The sequence below is a fragment of the Rhinopithecus bieti genome, unplaced genomic scaffold (assembly GCF_001698545.2).
Source record: "Rhinopithecus bieti isolate Rb0 unplaced genomic scaffold, ASM169854v2 scaffold_40803, whole genome shotgun sequence".
NCBI classification, from domain to species: Eukaryota; Metazoa; Chordata; class Mammalia; order Primates; family Cercopithecidae; genus Rhinopithecus; species Rhinopithecus bieti.
The window spans coordinates 370,035-391,757 of NW_016816762.1; the positions used below are offsets into that span (position 1 = coordinate 370,035).

General features: G+C 47.5%; 1 protein-coding gene across 2 annotated transcripts in view; it reads right to left on the reverse strand.

The window, feature by feature from the left end:
- Window positions 1-21,723, reverse strand: part of C2CD2 (C2 calcium dependent domain containing 2) — a 70,117-nt gene that overhangs the window by 13,656 nt on the left and 34,738 nt on the right. The window contains exons 4-12 of one of the 2 annotated variants that reach the window (XM_017855196.1): window positions 18,473-18,577; window positions 17,732-17,854; window positions 14,219-14,312; window positions 12,222-12,330; window positions 9,033-9,097; window positions 7,244-7,368; window positions 6,585-6,759; window positions 5,312-5,425; window positions 1,220-1,347 (exon numbers count right to left, since the gene is read on the reverse strand). In XM_017855196.1, coding sequence (XP_017710685.1) covers window positions 1,220-1,347; window positions 5,312-5,425; window positions 6,585-6,759; window positions 7,244-7,368; window positions 9,033-9,097; window positions 12,222-12,330; window positions 14,219-14,312; window positions 17,732-17,854; window positions 18,473-18,577 — 1,038 coding nt within the window. Of the gene's footprint in view, window positions 1-1,219; window positions 1,348-5,311; window positions 5,426-6,584; window positions 6,760-7,243; window positions 7,369-9,032; window positions 9,098-12,221; window positions 12,331-14,218; window positions 14,343-17,731; window positions 17,855-18,472; window positions 18,578-21,723 lie in introns of both variants that reach the window. The other variant, XM_017855195.1, reaches the window with a different exon arrangement.

Here is a 21,723-nt window from a genome sequence, read left to right on the forward strand (position 1 = left end):
AAAAAAGAAAAGAAAAGAAAAGCATATGGGAGATGCCCATGGGTCTTGTCCTTATTTTGCTCATTCATTCACCCAAAACTGAAGAAAACCCAACTACCAGGCCCCGGACTTCCAGGGAGGTCATGGATCCCCTGCTGAGGGGCTCTGGAGGGGTCAGGAAGCCCCAAAAACACCACCTGCCTGCCTCTGGGACGTGGGCAAGGCCACCCTCTGGGTACAACGGCAAGACTGATGACTCATCTCTGGCACCTCCGAGGTCCCGTTCTGGCCCGTCTTCCAGTCACTGAGGAATCCATCTTCTGCGTGCCCTCTGGCCCACCCTCCCACTCTTTTGTGCACAATTCTTCCTCATCCCCTTCCCACACCAAATCGAAATCTCCCAACTTTCCCTCAACCTGTTCACTTGGAAATGTCAAAAAAGAGTAAGGGCCGGGAGCAGTGGCTCACACCCGTAATCCCAACACTTTGGAAGGCCAAGGTAGATGGATCACTTGAGCCCAGGAGTTCAAGACCAGCCTGAGCAATGTGGTAAAACCCCATCTCTACCAAAAATACAAAAATTAGCCAGTCTCATAACAAATTAGCTGGTCTCAAAATAAATAGATAGATAAACATTTAAAAATCAAATTAAAAAATGTAATAGAGTAAGGATCTGTAACATGGCCCTTCACCTGACGGGTTGGCCTCTCCACAGCCTGAACCACACACCTGCCACCACCTGCTCTGAGCAGACGTCCCAGAGCAGGAGAAGGGGAAGAAAGGGAGTGCAATGTCCATGGGGGACACTACAATCTTCATTTCTCTCTGATTACAAAAGGAATAAACATTCACTGCAAAAAAGTAAAAGGCTTTGGAAATGTGTCACGTGGAAAGTGTAAGTTCCCCGTGACTGGGTGGTGACGAGAGTAGAGGTTCTGTACCAAAGGGGAGTCTTACGTCATGTTCCTCTCTTTCAATAATTTTTCTTGAAATGATTTGCCAACTTCTCAATGTGTAAAGCGTCACTGATGAGAAACTCTCCCGTGTCCTTGGTGAATGGGATAAACTGCGTAAACACAATACCACGCATGACTCCTTTGTGGGGTGAGGAACATAATTTGACATTTGTAAATGGAACTCTCTGGACGTTAACCAAGCGCTGGGGCTAACTTCTTCAAAGGGCAGAGGAGCAGCAGGTCACTGACAGATGCAAACACCTCCCCAGCCACCACGATGGTACCTTGGAGATCCCTGATATGATAATAGTGCTTTTCTTGCGAGGCGACTTGAGTTTCAGCTTTGAAGATTCACTGAGTTGTCGAATGGCAACTTCAGCCACTGGATCCGAACCATTCAACACCAACAATTCTGCCAGAGGGAAGGCACTGTTAAGTTCATCAGCAAAAATTAAAGACTTCCATGGGAACTTCCAGGGATAATGGAAATGGTCGATAAGCAATGGTTAACAGATATTTTCTAAAAAGGGCCACAGAGTACACTGTTTAGGCTATGTAGGTGGTCTCTGCAACAACTTCTCAATGCAGCTTTTGTAGAGTGAAACCAGCTAGAGACCACAGGTAAATAAATGAGCATGGCTGGGTTTCAGTAAAACTTTATTTACAAAAACAAGTGACGGGCCAGATTTTTCCTGTGGGAAATAGTTTGCTGTTTGCTGACCCTTGGTCTACAACTTGATTCCCTGGGTGGTTACAAGATACTCATTGAAGTGTCTGCTTAACATTCACCTATTTTATTTATTTAAGTTATACCTGAATAGAGTTAATGGAAAACGGCAAAAGCAAGCAAGCAACAAAAAAAATATCTAACCCTCTGGAAGATTTTGAACTTTGAAAGGCAAGGTAGTGACTCCTTTTCCCTCCCAAGAGTGGCTAAACACACAGAATAGTAACTAGAGCTATGAAGGGCCAGTTAATGAAAGCACTTCCTTCCCTAGGTGAATAACCACACACCAGCCAACATCAATAGATTGCTTACGGCGAACCAGGTGCTGTTCAGAGAGCTCTGTGCACATTCTCTCATTTACTCCTATTCCACACCCCATGAGCAGGTCCTTCCTTTTATCCCATTTGACCACTGAGGAGGATGTCCAGCAGCCAGGAGGCCCCAGAGCTGACATGAGTCTCTCTGACTCAGAACTGATGCTTGTAACTTACACTATCCCGCTCAGGTCAAGTCAAAATGACAAAGCTATTAAAATAGCAGGATAGTAAAAGGAACTTCTGTCTCAGTTTTGGCCATGGCCTGAGGCTTACAGATGCTGCATTTCCAAAGGGACTCAACATAAGACCACAGTGGCCAAGAACCGGTGACAACAATGACCCTGGGGAATAACAGATACTTGGTCTTCCTCCCTGGTTCCTGGCACAAAGAACAATAACAACAACAAAAAACCCTTTGAATTCCAGAGCCACTGAGCTGAGGCATCTTATTCCTCATAAGCCCCTGCAGCCCACCTGAGTGAATGCTAATGAGGATGGACATTGGATGTCAGAGGCACCAACCCTGTGGTTAGAAGGTTGGAACTTTCTGCCCTCCTCTTGCCTGTGGGGAAGGGAAAGGGGCTAGAGATTGAGTTCAAATTACCAGTGGCCAATAAGTGAATCAATCATGCCTACGTATCTACTTATAGAAGCACCATAAAGCCCTAAATGACAGGGCTCAGGGAGGGTCCAGGTTGTGAACCAATGCATGCAAGTACTGGGGGAGGGGCGACTCCATGGAGATCAAAGCTCCTACGCTCAGGACCCTTCCAGACTGAGCCCTGCGCCCCTCTTCATCTGGCTGTGCATTTGTGTGATAACAAACTGGTAAACCCAAGTAAAGTGTTTCCCTGAGTTCTGTGAGCCATCATAGCAAATTATGGAACCCAAAGAGGTTGTCATGAAAACCCCAATTTGTAGCCAAGTGGGACAAAAGTGTGGTAACCTGAGGACCCACTATTTGTGCCTGGCATCTAAAGTGGGAGGGTGGTTTTGTGGGGCTGGGCCTTCTACCTGTGGGATCTGAGCTAACTCCAGGTAGTGCCAGAATTGAATTAAATTGTAGGACACCCAGTTGGTGTCTGCAGAGAAACAGAAAATTGCTTGCCATAGAAAATCTACACATTTGGTGTCAGGAGTGTTGTGAGTAGAGGAACAGATTTTTGTTTAGCCACTGAGCCACACTGAGAAGAGAGAAGTGTTGGAGAAAGGAGTTGGGGAAGACTCCTTAGGAGAAAGCTGTGCTGTAATTCCCAAAGCCACCAAGGGAGAGGCGTTGGGAGCGCGTCCTCCTCACACCAGGCCCAGTGCTTCTATTCAGTCCCCCGAGAGCCCAGTCCAGGTGCTAGATGCAGCCTGGACACCTGCTACAGCGCCTGGCTGCACCGTGGTGGGTGAGCCTGGGGGCTGGCTCCATGGCCCATGCACCAGAACCCACAGTGGGAACATCAGTCTGGGTCTTTTAAGAGGGATCCTGCCCAGGTGACAGGACCCCACAGTATGGGCAGTGGGGGCACTGCCAGGGGAAGAAACTGAGGAAGGGGCATCAGGGGCAGCGGCAAAAGTGTCAGAGGCATTAGTGCCAGAGCAGCTCCATCTCAAATAAGGGCAGGGCAAAATGAGGCTGGGACCTCCTGGGCTGGACTCCCAGGAGGTGAAGTGTCCTTACTCACAGGGTGAGCTACGAGGCTGGCACAAGGCACAGGTCACAAGGACCCTGCTGATAAAACAGGATGCGGTAAAGAAGCCGGCCAAAACCTGCCAAAACCAAGATAGCAGTGAAAGTGACCTCTGGCTGATGATAATGATGATGCATTAGCATGCTAAAAGACACTCCCACCAGCACCATGACAATTTGCAAATGCCATGGCAATGGCAAGAAGTTACCCTATATGGTCTGAAAAGGGGAGGAACGCTCAGTTCTGAGAAATCCCCACCCCTTTGGTAGGAAACTTGTGAATAATCCACCCCTTGTTTAGCATATGATCAAGAAATAAACAGAAAAAGAGCCAACCAGCAGCCCTGTGGGTTCTCTGCCCACAGAGCAGCCGTTCTTTTATTCCTTTACTTTCTTAATAAGTTGCTTTCACTTTACTCTGTGGACTCGCCCCGAATTCTTTCTTGCACCAGATCCAAGAACCCTCTCTTGGGGTCTAGATCAATACCCTTTTTTGGTAACAAAAGGAGGGGTAGGGCCTGCATCCCAGAATTGCAGGTGGGGGACCCAGCACGGTAGTATCCAAAAAACCATAGAACCTCCCACGAGAGGAGGAGGCAGTTGTAAACTTTCGCCAGGCTGAGAATCCAAAACCACGTCAAGACAGTGCTCCTCCAGTGAGAAATTCCCACTCCCCTGACCACCCCACCTTGTCCAGTTGTTGGCCTTGGCAAGGTCAGACACAGGACTCGGTGAATGCGGGAGAGCTAAGCAAGAAGGAAGCACCCATTGCCCCTGAGAGTAGGTCATGAGGGGGCGAAGGCAGAAAGTTAATCCCCAAATTTAGATTGTGCAGTGATTTAACAAGTCAGTAAGACATCTCTTCAAAAATGTCTATTACCTGAAAGTGACCATAAAATAACAGGAGATTTGCATTTCCCTATTAGTAGTGACCATTTCCTAGTAGAAGGGAAAAAACTACTTCTACTCAGCAGGTCTAAGCAGAAAGTGGGAACCAAAATTAAAGTGACTGTGATGATGATGTCCTGAGTCCTACTTGTTTGATAGTAACGTAGCTAGCGTGTTGTGCAAGAAAAAAATGATCAGAAATTTTAAAACGTAAAGTCTCAGCTGGTTTTTTATTTTGTTAAAGCATTCCCTAAAATGTAAAAGGAATATGAATGCCGCTTCTGGTCTTTGATCAATTTGGAGTTCCCTTTTCTCCCTCTCCTTCACTCATCACTCAACCACAAAACCAGGCCAAATCAAAACTTTTTTTTCTTTCAAGAGATAGGGTCTCACTCTGTCACCCTGGCTGGAGTGCAGTGGTGCAATCTTGGCTCACTGCAACCTCCACCTCCCGGGTTCAAGCAAGTCTCCTGCCTAAGCCTCTCAAGTAGCTGGGATTACAGGCATGCGCCACTACGCCCAGCTAATTTTTGTATTTTTAGTAGAGATAGGGTTTCACCATGGTGGCCAGGCTTGTCTGGAATTCCTGACCTCAAGGGATCCACCCGCCTCAGCCTCCCAAAGTGCTGAGATTACAGGTGTAAGCCACCGTACCTGGCCCAAAACAACTTTTTCCAAACTCTGAAAGGAAAATACTTCATATCAGAACAGCCCAAAAGGCCCAAAGGTACTAAGAGGGAGAGCGGTGTGGGCACGTCTCAGTTACCTGTGTCTGAAGAAGAGAGCGTTTTGCTGACAGGAGCGCTGCGGCAGGAGATGGCCTGGACAGAGATGTCCTTCTCAATCACCTTCACCTTGATGGGAGTCTTCACCGGAGCCTCTGCCAGAGGAAGATTCTGATTACAAAGGTGGCCCCATAGTTGACTGGATCAACAGTTACTGAAAAGTGAAAGGACAGCCCTCACTGCAACTCTGGTGTGTGCAGTTGGTAAAGGCAAAGTTTCATGAAAGCCGCTTTGAACGAAGGAGAGGCAAGAGTGGTGTCTGGAGTCCAGGTTGAAATAAAATTTCAGAAACATTTTAACTAAGCTAGAATTTCCCATTCTATTTGGCATCCCTGAACTGTGCCAACTCATGTATTCTGGGAGGATGATGCTTTTGCACAAGTAGAGATGCACTGTGAATTGTGAGAAATAAAGCATCCACTTATACAGAAACTTCTGTCTCCAAGGCAGTGGCTGTGGAGACAGGTACAGAATTCAGCTGGATCTCAAATGACAGCCTATCAAGCCTTCTAGCAAACAATTTTTAACAGAAGAAAGTCTACAAGGCCAACTCACTTTGAATTTTTCAAGAAGAAAGTGTGTGCTGTCCCCACATACAGGTAATAGAGTTCGTGTTTTGTTGTGTTTTGTTTTGTTTTTGAGGGGGAGTTTCGCTCTCGTTGTCCAGGCTGGAGTGCAATGGCGTGATCTCGGCTCATTGCAACCTCCACCTCCTGGGTTCAAGCAATTCTCCTGCCTCAGCCTCCAGAGTAGCTGTGACTACATGCATGCGCCAACACACCCAGCTAATTTTGTATTTTTAGTAGAGATGGGGTTTCACCATGTTTGTCAGGCTGGTCTCAAACTCCTGACCTCAGGTGATCTATGCACCTCGGCCTCCCAAAGCGCTGGGATTACAGGCATGAGCCACCGCGCCGGGCCCTATAATAGAGTTCTTAATTTAACTTAGTTGGAGTTACACCTAAGTGTAACTATTTATACTATCTAGATTTTAGCTTCAGAATACACCATGGGAATCGAACCTCGTTTCAGCTTATTGCATACGTGTTTGGCAGAAGAAAAAGAAAAGATAACTGTCGTCCAACAACAACAAAAAACTAAGCACAAGTGTGGCCAATCAGCATCCTTCCTGTGCTGTGAGATTTTCCTAACACTGAGTGCTGCAGGCTCCAGGACTCCGCACGCTGTGGGGGCAAGGTGGTTACAGGCAGGCGCCATGCACAGAGTTCCTCGACTGCGTTCCTGTTGTCTCACCGGAGCTCAGTGGGGACGCCCTCCCCATGTCGACGCGAGGCTTAGTCTTCACGGCAGTGACAGTAGTGACCACAGTCCCACAAGGCATCACCATGCGGTCCTTTTCGATTTTTGCAGCAGGAACAGGGGGAGGGATGGGCCAGGATTTCAATTCCCCAGGTTCTATGTAAGAGAACTGCAGAGAAGACGTGTTACTTGCTTCTGGTTTTGTGGAAACTGCACAGGCTGATCAGCCACCTAACGCTGCCTTCTTGTGAAATAACCATAATTCCTTCCCTTAAGGTCACTTAGTATTTCCAGTTAACCTGGATATTCCCAGAATGGACACAGACCCCACCTTACACACAGCCGGCTCAACATATAATGATGGCAACCGAATAGAAGCTGGAGAACCAAGCAAAATTTTCAAAGGCCTCTTTGGGGTAGGCCTGTAAAACGGCATCCTGAAAAGTCATCTCCTCCAGCAGACAACTCAACTGTACAGTGGACAGAACGTGCTCTATTTGAGTGTAGTCCTGCGTATGATGAAACAGCATCTCCTCTTAGAGGAGGTCTTATTTCACACAGAAGCAGGAGTGAGACTCTGCAGACATAAGTGAAGACGCTCCTTAGGTAAGTGCCCCAAGCCAGAACCAGCCGCCATGGGAGCCTCGTCCTACCTCTGCCGTGACCGAGCCCAGCACCGAGCTGCCGCAGGCAGACCTGCTGGTCAGCGTGAAGCTCTGTGGCCCAGAAGGCTGCTTCTTAAACAAATCCAAAGGAACTATCGCCGTCGCCAGCAGACCTGAAAAGACAGGAGACAGGCAAGGGGTGCCGCTGATGTTTCCACGGGGTTCCGTGAGAACAGAAAGGCCCACAAGCCCAGCAGCCGGAACATGCTCCTCACGTGCCTCTGGCACACTCGAAAGTGCTCACGTTTCAGCACGTTTTAAAAATGTCAGTGTCATAAAAGACAAAAGCTGTCGAAACGCTGCAGGACAGAGGATGCTAAAGCAATAGGACAGTCAGGCAATGTCCGGCCTTGTGCCGGAGTGGAAAGGTCACTGCTCTGAAGGGCATCATGGGGTCGTCCAGTGACAAAAACTGGAAAATGGGCATAAGTTAAGGAATTGCACCAATGTAAATTCAGGAAGCTGATAACTGTACTGTGGACACAGAAGAGAATATCTCCATTCCTAGGAAAATACACACTAAAGAATTGAGGACAAAGGGCCGAGATGCATATAATTTATCCTCGTGTGTGTGTGTGTGTGTGTGTAAAAAGGAAATGAGTATGGCGGGGAGAGACCAAGAGTGAGCACAAATAGTAAAGGAAACTGGGCAAATGTTAAGGACACATGAGTCTGAGTAAAGGTTATGTGGCTGTTCTTTGTATTGTTTTGTAAAGTTCGACATTTCATAGATTCCATCAGGCTGGGCTGGAATGAAATTTGAATAAGGCCAGCAGGAGTGGGGACCCAGGAACGGGGTCAGAAGTTGACCTCTCTCCAGGTGACCAGTGCCCCCACGCTGTGCGGGTCCCCGACCTGCGGAATGCCTCTCTCAGAATTGTCTCATGGACATCCCAGTTTTCTTGGGACTCCAAAATCAAGGAAGTCACCTCAGGATTCTTGCTATAACAACTAGGATATAAAACTAGTTAACTGGGAGAAATAACGAGCTTCTCACTTTAGGAGGTAACCAAATGGCTTGATTTTATTGCTGGATAAGCTGGGCAAGGGCTTCCCAATTTTGGTATGTTTATGGGGAGAGTTTTACAATCTAAGAAAATATTTATATCTTTAAAAACCTAACAAATATTGTAACTGTTGATTTGGGCACACGCACACATACAGGCCCACGTTCATTTTAGTGTTTTAGTGACTTTACCTCTAATTGTTGCTGCCTTGTGTATAAATCGTTAAGTTCCATTTAAACCTCTGTAGTTTATTTTATAAGAAAAAACCCAATGAAATTGATACAGGCAGTAGAATGGGGATGAAAAAGCTCTGGAGATAGATGGGGGTGATGGTTGCACAACAACGTGAGTGTACTGACTGCCCCTGAACTATGTACTTAGAAATGGTTAAGATGATACATTTAACGTTGTTTATCTTACTACAGTTAAAAGGCTTTGTTTTTGTTTTTGTTTTCCAAAAAAGGAGGTCTCTTGGGGCAAGGAGGATTCAGAACTACTTCTCTCTGCCAAGAATTGTTGCATAAAATATTTTGGATTTTTTTTTTTAAACGAACAAACAAAAAATCCAGTTGAACATTTCCCCAAAATGTATGACCTTGTTAATAACTCAAATTGCCTTTCGACCAAAACGTCCCACGGGAAAACCGAAGTCATTTAGAGGAGGGGTCACCTTCCTCTGCTGGATCTCCCACCGCCCTTTCCCGAGGCCCAGGTCACGCAGCGGAGGACCTTTCCAGAGGGCAGGGCCTCTGTCCTCCTGCTCAACCCACCTTCTGAGGGTCGCCCAGCCTCTGAAATCTGCAGGTGTAACTCCTTCGACTTGGCATTCAACTCGCTTTGGAAGAGAAAAAAGTTATAAGTCCTCAAAATGCAATGCTTTATTCTTTTATGAAATATAGCATATTTTCTGATTATAGAAAGGAACACAAAGATGTCAATATTTAACAAACTACCAAGACATATAACCAAAAATAGGAAAGAGTATCTGCAACCTCCCCATTCGGAAACAGCTACCATTAATATTCAGGGACTAGCCTTCCAGAGCAGTCAACAGGATGTTCTGTGATGACAGTGACAGACCAGCTGTCAAATGCAGTAGGCACAGAGCACTGGAGAGGTGTCCAGTGCAAGCCGAGGAACTGAACGTCATTTTAAAAAATTTCCGTTAACTTAAATTCAAAGAGACACACGTGGCCAGTCGCTGCCATACTGAAAGCACAGCTATATAATGACCTAAAGACAAAACACGGAACACAATATACCTCCCTCCTTTGTAACCCATTTATTTTCTTTAAAAAGGCATTAAAAAAAAAAAAAAAGTAGAGATGAAGTCTTGCTATGTTGCCCAGGCTGATCTCAAACTCCTGAGCTCAAGCCATCCTCCCGCCTCGGCCTCCCAAAGTGCTGGGATTACAGGAGTGAGCCACTGCGCCCAGCCTGTAACCTATTCTTTTAACTGAAATTTTTGTGGATGTCTTTCTGTGTAACTACACAGCAACATCATGTTTGATGGGCCTCTAGTATTCTGCTCTTTGGCCTTAGGAGATTTTATTTGGCCAGCTCTTCAATAACCAACGCTTCTTAATGTGTTGGTGGTCCCCAGTATTTCATAGCCATATACAAGCTGAGAGGCACATTCTTAGGCATATATCTTTGCACGCTGTGTGATTATTTCCTCAGGAAAACTCTAATTGCCTGTCAAATGGCATGTGCACTTGAGAGGTGTTTTTTTATTTAGGCCGACTGATGGCATCCAGAATGCTTACTCCCAGTGACACTTCCAATGCCATTATCACTCTCTTATTCTCCATCAAGCTGTGAGGTGCAAAAATGACCTCTCTCTTTTGCTGAAGTGTGCATGACTTTATGCTTATTTCTGAACATCTTTTCAGAAGTTTATGGCCGTCGGTAGCTCTGGCTTCTGTATTTCCATTTCAGGAATTTTGGTCAGTTTTCTAAGGCAGCTGTCATCTTTTCCATTCATGATTTACAAAAGCTCTTTATATATATACACACATACACACACACGGGAAATTTTCTTCCATTACTTTTTCTAATTGTTCATTTTTTAAGGATTAGATTGTGATTGATTTTAATACCTTGGTACTCAGCTAATTCATTAAATGATTATGTCTATTAGTTTTTTAAATATTCATTTCTACATTATATCCATTATTCTTTCTAATACTTTGGGTTGATTTTCTTGCATAGTCCTGATATGCAGTCATATCATCTCCGAACAATGACCGGTCTTGCCTCTTCCTTTCTGGTATTTGTGTATGGTTTTTTTCCTTATCTAATTGCATTAACCAATACTTCTAGAACAAAACAATAGGCATCCTTCTCTTGATTTTAGTGAGTCTGCTTCTGGTATTTACCATTTACAGTGATTTTAAAAATCTTATTAAAGAACGGCCAGGCACGGTGGCTCAAACCTGTAATCCCAGCACTTTGGGAGGCCGAGACGGGGGGATCACGAGGTCAGGAGGTCGAGACCATCCTGGCTAACATGGTGAAACCCCGTCTCTACTAAAAAATATAAAAAATTAGCCGGGCGAGGTGGCGGGCGCCTGTAGTCCCAACTACTCCGGAGGCTGAGGCAGGAGAATGGCGTAAACCCGGGAGACGGAGCTTGCAGTGAGCTGAGATCCGGCCACTGCACTCCAACCTGGGCGACTGAGCAAGACTCCGTCTCAAAAAAAACAAAAAACAAAAAACAAAACAAAACAAAATCTTATTAAAGAAGTCTCCATAAATTTTGCTCGAATTGAGTTTTTAAAAATTAAGAATGGGTATTAAATGTCACTGAATGTCTTTTGGACATATGTAGAGAAAATATGTTTATTTTCTCCTTTGATCTAGTGATACGATGAACACCATTAATAGATCTCCTTATGTGAATGCACACTTATATCCTTACATTCCTGGTATGAACACAGCTGGCTTTATTTTTCATGTGCTGTTAGATTCTGTTTGATAATATTTTATTTATGATTCTTACACCATTATTTATGCATGGCCTACATTTTTCTCTATCTCTATTTTTTGGAGATGGAGTCTCACTTTGTTGCCCAGGCTGGAGTGCAGTGGTACAATCTCAGCTCCCTGCAACCTCTGAATCCCAGGCTCAAGCCATTTTCCTGCCTCGGCCTCCCGAGTAGCTGTCATTATAGGCACCTGCCACCATGCCTAATTTTTGTATTTTTAGTAGAGACAGGGTTTCATTTACCACGTTGGCCAGGTTGATCTCGAACTCCTGACCTCAAGTGATCCACCCACCTCAGCCTCCCAAAGTACTGGGATTACATGTGTGAGCTACTATGCCTGGTCTTTTTTTTTTTTTTTTTTTTTTGAGACAGGGTATCTCTCTGTCACCCAGGCTGGAATGCAGTGGCACAACCACAGCTCACTGCAGCCTCGATCTTCCCGGCTCAAGCGATCCTCCTACATCAGCCTCCCAAAGAGCTAGGAGTACTACAGGCAAGGCAAGGGCCACCATGCCTTTTAGTAGAGAAGAGGTCTTGCTATGTTGTTTAGGCTGGTCTTAAACTCCTGGGCTCAAGCAATCCTCCCATCTGTGGCTCCCAAACAGCTGGGATTACAGGCATGAGCCTCTGCGCCCAGCCCCTTTTTCTATTTTCTTTGTTAGGTTCTGGATTCAGTCAGAGGCTCCCTCCCTTTCCATGCTGGATGATGTGTGTGTCTCTAAGAGACCCAACAGCGGTTTCCTTTCATCATATCAGGGCATGAGGAGAAAACTGACTCTAAGAGCTGCCTTTAAAATGAAACCCATGTTTGACCTAAAGCTACCTTTAAGAAGCTTAAGACGTCATTTGTTGTTAACTGTTTTGGTTTAGTGTTTTAGCCTAAATGGTGCTGCAGAATGATCTCAGGATTTAGCGCTCCTGAACAGACACGACCGTGGACACGCAGGCCCACGATAACCCGGCCAGACTCACAAGGTGAATTCCTCTTCCCACGTGAGGTCTGTAGTGTTTTTCGTCAGGGTGCTGGAGAACTTCTGTATGGGATCGTTCAGCTGCACGATGCACACTGCGTTAATGTGGCCTGTAATTAAATAGAAGGGCATCGTGTTGGCGTTTATTTTTATTTACTTTTTATTTATTTATTTTTTGAGATGGAGTCTCACTCTGTCACCCAGGCTGGAGTGCAGTGGCACAATCTCAGCTCACTGCAAGCTCCACCTCCCAGGTTCAAGGGATTCTCCTGCCTCAGCCTCCTGAGTATCTGGGATTATAGGCACACACCTCCACGCTCAGCTAATTTTTGTATTTTTAGTAGAGACGGGGTTTCACTATGTTGGGCAGGCTGGTCTCAAACTCCTGACCTCGTGATCCACCCGCCTCGGCCTCCCAAAGTGCTGGGATTACAGGTGTGAGCCACCGCGCCTGGCATTATTTTTATTTTTTAAATTGCATGAAGACATTGTATGCATAGAAAAAAAGGCTAAATTAAATGGCTACGGTCGAGGCTTACCCACTTCAGAGACTGGGAATTCTCTCATTTTCCATTTTCAAATGCTCATAGCACCAACCTTTATTGGAGTTAAAGAATTTTTTCCCACATTTGATATCAACAGCCCTGGGCTGACCCCAAGTGCCTCGCCCCCTCCTCAGTGCTGACCACAGGCATGGGCTCCCAGGGGAACCCTCCATGAGAGGCAGCACCATTATATACAGAGGCATGGTCCCCGCTTTTAGACAAGACTAACGGTTTGCCAAAGCCTGAACATCAGTTCATGTTGACTCCTACATTTGGAAATACACCTCACAGAGTTCCCATTTCCCAACTTACACCAGACAGGTGTGGCACCTGACACTAGCCGGGGTATTGGATCCAGGTAGTAGGACATGGCCCTAGTGAACAGCTGTTTCTGTTTTGAGACAATGCTTCTCCCTGCAGCACCAAGTCCCTAACACACCGTGGAATCAGTAATTGCTAGAATGTGTGGACGCTGGGCCATGCCGCAGCAGGGTGAAGCAGCCTCCAGACGTTTGCTACTGAGCTTTCACAGTCACTCTTCAAGAGAAGACTCAGACCCAGACATGGGGACATCCAGCAGAGGGAGGCACAGGGCCTGGCCTCAGGGCAGGTGCATGTGGGAGCTGGGACCCCAACCCTGACCGACCGAGTCCAGCGAGCCCACTTTTAGCCACTAAGCACTACAGGCTAAAAGAAAGGGCAACATGCAGGCACTTTTACCAAAAAAAAATCCTCGACAGCTAGCTCTGCACAGTCTCGGCTGCTAGATGTGGCCCGTTTGTGCTTTTGGAACTGGAGGAAGTCCCTCGCAAATAAAGATAAGTCACCTTTAACACACTCAGGCAATACAATTCACTCCTGTTCTTGGCAAAATGGAGTCGCGGAGTAAAGAGGTGCCCTGTCTCGAGTGACTCTGTGTCTGGGGCCTCAACAATGATTCAGAACCACCCAGAAGGGGTTATCCGTTCTGTGTTGCTTGTCTTGGCTCCAACAGCAGCCATGGTCTCCCAGCACGGGAGTCCCGAGTGTGGCCGAAGTCATCTGATGCCCATCAACTCCCTACATCCCCCTTCACCCACTTTCTAAGAAAGCAGAAGCTGCACCTTGGTCAGGGATGCTTAACACACACATACAGGTTCAACAGTTTAAAAATAAAAAAAGGAAAGAAAAGATTAAAAAGGCAGGACAATTCCAGACAAATGAAAAAGGCCAAATCCATTACATTCCTTTCTCCCCTCGGCCTTCACACGTGCAGAAACAGGATTGGATTTTTTACCATCTCTTGTTCCCATTACATTTTCAGGTGCTTTCTGCAACCATGGCAGTGCTCCCGCTGCACCCCCACAGGAGGATGCCACCAGAGAATCCAAGGCCCCCCCGCCCCAAAGCCCCTGACTCTGCTCAGGGGCAGGAACAGCCCCTCCAGGCAGGCCAGGCTCCCACTGTCACCCACCTGAGGCACCGGGCTCGCTGAGCAGCAAGGCGCTGATGTTCCTCACCAGCAGCTTCAGCTCGTGAGCCCTTGGAGGTTTCGGAGGACAGGATTCCTGAGCAGTAGAAGGGGCACACTGTAAGTTCTGAAAAAATAAAAAGCATTTTATTTTTGGTCTTCGTGGGGAGACTGAGGACCAAGGAAGTAGCCATTGGACTCCTGTTATGGGGGGTGGTGGCAGTGGGGTGTCTACAGGAAAATCTGCACGGAGAACCCAAGCTCTGGGGTCTGCTCTGGGGAGCCAATGAGCCATCGCCATCCTCCTGCCTGGGAGCATTTTCTATCTAAAATACAGCAAGCACAAGTAGCAATGCATTCATCCACAGACAGGGTTCCCAAAACTTACCACAAGGGAAGATGGAGCTCGCTTTGCCATGGGTCTAAACTATCTGACCCGGGCAGGTGCTTAAGAGTGTGAGGACCTCTCCTGCCGGCTGCAGGCACTCACGGCCTGCTAGCACAGAGCAGGACACCAGCCAGCTGGGAATGGCCAGGGCCGTCAGCCCTCACCCATTTCCTACCTCCACACAGAGTACAACGTCCACATGAGGAATGTCTATGCATACCCTAGCACTGCACAGGTGAGAGGACAAGTGAAGGGACAGGTGAGGGGCACAGGAGAGGGGACAGGTGAGGGGACAGGTGAGGGGACAGAGGCAGGGGCAGCTGGGACCAGCTTCCACTACCTCACATCTTCCAACAAGCACCAGGGCGTTTCCAACAGAAAGCACCCCCAAATCTGGAAAAGCCCAGCTTCAAACCAGCATTTCCCAAACCGGGTTCCACCTGTCACCCACTGCCAAGAGTGTTTTTTTTTTTTTTTTTTTTTTTTTTGAGGTAGAGTCTTGCTCTGTTGTCCAGGCTGGAGTGCAGTGGTGCGATCTCAGTTCACTGCAACCTCCGCCTCCTGGGTGCAAGCAATTCTCCTGCCCCAGCCTCCTGAGTAGCTGGGATTATAGGTGCCTGCCACCACACCCAGCTAATTCTTTTTGTATTTCTAGTAGAGACAGGGTTTCACCATGTTGGCCAGGCTGGTCTCGAAATCTTGACCTCAGGATCCGCACGCCTCAGCCTCCCAAAGTGCTGGGATTACAGGCATGAGCCACCGCGTCTGGCCAAGAGCGTTCTTTTAAAAGAGGCTCTGTTCGTTGCAAGCATTCAGGGACCCAGACGGGCTTCTCGGAGGTGGCGCCAGCCCCCATGCTGTGAGAAGTTTTCAGGCAGAGACCTGGGTGCTGATTCCACTGAGCACTTCTTCAGGGCAACATCCCCTAATGTCTCAAGAGACACAGGTACTCTTTCCCACCCGAAAAGCACTGTTCGGATCCGGGCACTTCCCAAAGGTGAGCTGAGGGTGCTACAGCCCCAGAAGGAATTGCTGAAGTCCCTGAAATCCAAGGGTGCGAGCACTGGGGACAGAGCAATCTACTTGTCTGGGACAGAGATGAAATCTTTTTTTTTTCAATTGCTGAGGGTGATGGTTAACGGCATGTGTCAACTTGACTGGGCCATGGGGTGCCCAGATATTTGGTCCGACATGATTCTGGGTGCGACTGTGAGTGCGTTTCTGGATGAGATTAACATTTAACGTGGCACACGCAGTGATCAGATTATCCTCCCTCACGTGGGTGGGCCTCATCCAGTCAGTTGGAGGTGCAATGGAACAAAAAGGCTGAGTAAAAGGAAACTCCTCTTCTTCACTGCTTGAGCCGGGAAAGGGGCCTTTTCTTGCCTTCAGACTTGGACTGAAACAGTGACTCTTCATGGGTCTTGAACCCACTGGCCTTTGGACTGGAACATACACCACGGGCTCTTTTGGGTCTCAGGGCTTCAGACTCGAACTAGAATTACCCCCACAGACTCTCCCGGGGCTGCAGCTTACCAAATGCAGATCTCGGAACTTGTCAGCCTTCATAATTGTGTGAGCTGATCACACACACACACACACACACACACTCCCATTGGTTCTGTTTCTCTGGAAAATCTTGACCAAAAAAAATATATATATGCTATTTTGATTAAATAAAATATACAAATTTATGGAAAAGCATGATTGAAGTTATGATCTTCTGGGTCCTATTATTTTTTAAATTCATGGATTCCAAAAATATACGACTGTTTTATGAAGTTGCATACATTTTGACATTAAAAGCTGATTGTCATATTCAGCACAGTCACCTCTGATGTGAAATAAGCTACTGTGACAGAATTACTGAAAGGGACAGCGCTGGGACTCTCCTCTCACCTCCCAAGAAGCACGGGCTGGTCCCCTCCATTTGGAGAGGCTGAGTGCCCCCAGGCCTCAGGCCCCTGGGAAGCCCCTCAGACATCCGCACCCCTCCTGTTCTGCCCTGCTGGCCCAGTGCCCCTTCTGCATATTGCAGGCTTCGGGAGGGTGATGGTGCTTCCTTATACTCTTGGGACCCCCACTGCCAGGGCTTAGCACCAAACACTGCCATCAGCTGATATCTGTTCAGTGAAACAAAGTCTTCAGACTCTACTGACAGCTGGTGACGTCTGCAGACCAACGACCGACATCATATAAGAATTTATATTTTCAAACTGACTTCACCAAGAGCTAGATAATAAAGATGGACATTATAATAAAGACATATTTTATCATGCTATATAAAACCACTGCCCAAAAATGTATTTTTTAAACTTCAGGGACTATAAGTGCCTGTTTTACATAGTCATGATAAAAAGATCAGCATATGACCAAGAGAACGCACCTTACACAAAGGATTATTGATGTGTTATTTAGGTCCATGAAGTTGACCACGGCAAATGCTCTGGATAAGAATTTAACCAGAAAAGTGAGTAGCACCCTAATCAGATGGTACAGGAGGGCTCCAGCATGAGGAGGGAGGCAGGTGATACGGAAAAGGGGGTCACACAGATGAGACTAGCCTCCTTTATTGTGCACCCCCAAAGGACATAGACCTCCAAGAGGCAGGAGCTGTTGCAGGCAGGACCAGGGCAGCAGACCGGCCCAGGCTAAACTATCTCTGTCTATCCCACCCACCTGGCTCTGCTTGCTTCTGGGGCAATGTTCTCAACACTGGCTACTTTCCCAGGTACCTTGGTACTGGAAGGATGAGGTCTAGGGCTCTGAATGGACAGGGAAATGTCAGGTTTTTGTTTTGTTTTGTTTTGTTTTGTTTGTTTTTTTGAGGTGAAGTCTTGCTCCGTTGTCCAGGCTGGAGTGCAGTGGTGCGATCTCAGCTCACTGCAACCTCCACCTTCTGGGTGCAAGCGATTCTCCTTCCACTTTATGAAGCTTTGCAGCCCCCTGCTCCGAACCCGAGGCTTTATCCCACACCCACCATCATTATCTCCAGCAAGCACCCGAACCATCTTGGCTCTACCATGGGAGGTGGAGGAATGCTGGAAATGCACACAGATTCTCCAAGAGAGGCGGGCCATGGTGCCTGATGGGGTTCAGAGGCAGCCACAGCACCCAGATGGGTTTACCTGAGCTTCCTTTACATTCATGGGCTTAATGATCAGAACCACTGATGGAGAGGCAGAACCAACCAAATGCTTCAAGATGTCCTCGAGAGTGTCAGACATCGCACTTGTCTCAGCCACCGGGTCCTAGTGAAAGAGGAGAAAGTTGACAAATCGACTTTGCAAGGCCACTCCCTGCTCTCAACCTCATGTCTTTGGGTGACTAAAACCATGCAAAGCAGGAAGGAAGGAAATTACCTTCAGATTTTAGCTCTGTCCTTGCAAAAACTGTGGAAAGAAGAGGCCCTGCCCTTGGAAACAGCCTTCGGACTCAGCTCAAGTTACAAGTGCAGCGCCCTCACCACGGGAAAGAGTGTCTGATCACCAGATATGGCAGAGCATGCAGTGGGTACCTACAGTGCCATTATCCTTGGCTGCATATACTAAAATCATCCAGGCAAGCAAACCTGCATCTGGGGTGGGGCAGGGAAGGCTTCAGGGTTTTTTTAAGTGGCCAGGTGACTCCAGGTGCAGCTCAGGTGGGAGCTCTGCATTCAATCCATCAAAGCCATCCCCCTGCAGGCCCTGCCAAGCCAAAGGGACCATCCACATCCAGACAGGCCCAAGCCAGCCCCAGAAGGGGTGGCTGGGGATAGGGAAGGAGGCCACCAACACCAGCCATGCACTCAGTTCCCCGCCACAGACTGTCCTAACACACATGTGTTCTCACGCCAATGGAAGAATCACAAAAACTTACGGACTGACCTCCCCCAGTGCTTTGGGCTGGATATTAACCGCCATTTCCGGCACACTGATGAAGGACCAGCTAATCTGGAGGTCCTCTCTCTTCTCTTTCATGTGGAACTCCAGCTATTAAAAAACAAGTTATTAGAGGGCTACTCTTTCCACCAAAGCCTTAATGTGCATGTGCATGTCCATGTGTGCATGTGACTGTGTATGTGAACACGTGTGCATGTGTGTGCATGTATGAGCATGTGTGCATGTATGAGCATGTGTGTGCATGTGTGTGACTGCATGTGAGCATGTGTGTGCACATATGTGAACATGTGCCCATGTGACATGCAAGTGTGTGCATGTGTGCATGTGAGTGTGTGCATGTGCGTGTATGAGTGTGCATGTGTGTGCATGTGTGAGTGTGATGTGTGTGCATGAGCGTGTGTGCATGTGAGTGGAGTGGTGCATGTGTGAGTGGGCATGTGTGGATGTGCATGTGTGTGTATGGGGTATGTGCCTGTGTGTGAGTGCATGTGTGCCATGAGTGTGCATGTCTGAAGTGGGCGTGTGTGGATGTGATTGTGTGTATGGGGGTATGTGCATGTGTGTGAGTGCATGTGTGAGCATGTATGTGCATGTGAGTGTGAGTGTGCATGTGTGAGTGGGTGTGTGTGCATGTGCGTGTGTGCGTGTATGGGCATGTGTGTGCATGTGTGAGTGCATGTGAGTGTGCGTGTGTATTTGAGCGTGTGTGGAAGTGTGCGTGTAAGCATGTATGCCTGTGTGTGCGTGTGTGTGCATGTGTGCGTGAGTGTGCATGTGTGTGTATGTATATGCGTACCTGCTCATTTATTCATGTATTTTCATAGAAAACTGCTTAGCTTTCCATTTGGCATACTATGTGCTTTCAAAATGGAGAGGAGGACCCCAAACTCCCTTTACTCCCTTCCCTTCCTGCCCCTTCACTGGCCTCAACCTACCCCTCAAAGAGGAACCTCAGCATTGGTTTCCAACAACTAGATGTCATCAGAACCCTGCAGTCTATTTAACATAGTTTGCTGTGCCTTGCATTTCTTCTTCTGGGAGTGTCCCCAAGGCATAAAGGAGAGAGGAGTGAGAGAAGGGCCCAGGGCACCTCATTCTAATTCTGGGCGTGGGCTCCCCTGCCCCACACTCACACAGCCCTGAAGATTGTGTGCAGCACAAAGGCATCTTTACTGTCTCTTGCCGGGGCCGCCACAGCAGCCTCTAACTGGACTCCAATCTCTAAGGATGCCTCATCCCATCCTGTCCATTTGGGAGACAGAACAGTGGCCCCCAAAGATGTCCACACCCTAATCCCTGGAACTTGTGACTGTGGGACCCTACAGGGCACAGGAGACTTGGCAGGTGCAAGAGGGGAAGGACCTCAAGATGGGGAGATGACCCTGGGTCCTTCCGAGGAGCCCAGTGGAAGCACGTGAGTCCTGAAGAGTGGGGGAGCATGGGAGAAGAGGGGCCAGGGCGTATGAAGTGAGGACTGTAAGCATGCCTGCTGGTGTGGAAGTGCAGGAAGGCACCCTGAGCTGAAAAATGGGGTGTCTCAAGGAGCCAGAAATGGCCCTCCACTGACAGCCAACAAGAAAATGGAACTCAGTCCCGTAATCCCATGGAATGAAATTCTACCAAAAACCCCAAAAGCAACGAACAGACTCCCCTGTGACTGCCACTAAGGCAGGCAGCCCTGACAGCTTCTGGATTTGCACCTGGCCGGACACCTGGCCTCCCTTATGATGGCATCACCAGTCTGTGCTGTTTTAAACTGTTCACAGTCATTTGTTCCCACAGCCATAAGAAAGCTACTATTGCATCCTTTATTCTTCAGCTAGATGTTCCGTCCAAAGCAAAAGTCTCACCTTTGCACATCCCCATCCCTTCCCCGCTCCTAAACAAAAGGAAAGAACAACTTTAGACTATCTGAGTACATGGACTCTCACCTCAGCTAGAAGCAGGGTAAGAGAAAAAAGATGACTTTTACTTCATAACCGTCTCCAACCTGCCTTTCTTGTCTGGTAATTCTGGAAAAAATTAGGTAATTCTAGGGGAAAAGTGCACTTTAATTGTTTTGACACAGACAGCTGAGTCGAGGGAGACCACTCTTGCATCTCTGGTCGGAGGAACATCAGAGAAGCGGGAACGCCTCCTGCCACCAGCATCAATTACTCACCAATCTCTAGCAGCTGCCTCTGTGCTCAGAGGTAATCCACATACCGGTTTCTAACTGTGTTAACAGATCAAAGATACAACTGTGTTCCTTCTGTGTGAGCTGCTTAAAATGGCATGAATGCTTTGATATAATGAACACAATGTCAGAAATGACATTTCTTCATTTGTGTTTGTGATCCTCTCTGGACTCAGTCAGTTCCAAAACATGCATCAAATGTTGGGTAAATATGACCCAGACTTTGGAAGTTATTTTCTAATCACATCGTCCAAATCATCTGGGGGATGCAGGAGAGCACGAACACCTCACGAATCCATGGTGCCAACCTTTCATCTTTGCAGTTCTCTCAAAGGGGGTGCTGCTGGGGCGGGGCTGAGAAACTGGGAGGGTGGATTTCAGAAAAAAGCCACTTGGGTAGCCAGGAAATCTTGTGAGTGCTGGCTATTTAAAACTATGCCTTTGTAGGAAAAGCATACGAGATGTCATCTTCCCTTGCAACTGGGAATTCTGCATGACTTGAGCTCATCCCCCAAATTCGGTGCTAAGTCCAAGGACACGGGAGATGAAACAGAGCATTGAACTGGCAGTGACCCTTGAAACAAGCCCAGACAACTGCAATTTTTAAATACCAGCTAAATAGGAACTCTGGTGACTATCTGGCCGGATGTGAGAGACGCACAAGCTCTCTGATGATTTGGGCATGCAAAGTGTCACAGGGCTTACTCTAATTACTAGAGATCCGTAAGTCTCTCTATGTAAAATTATAGAGCTATGTATAATTATACATATGTCTTTATTATTATAAGCCTATTATTGGCCGGGCGCGGTGGCTCAAGCCTGTAATCCCAGCACTTTGGGAGGCCGAGACGGGCGGATCACGAGGTCAGGAGATCGAGACCATCCTGGCTAACACCGTGAAACCCCGTCTCTACTAAAAAATACAAAAAAAACTAGATGGGCGAGGTGGCGGGCGCCTGTAGTCCCAGCTACTCGGGAGGCTGAGGCAGGAGAATGGCGTAAACCCGGGAGGCGGAGCTTGCAGTGAGCTGAGATCCGGCCACTGCTCCAGCCCGGGCGA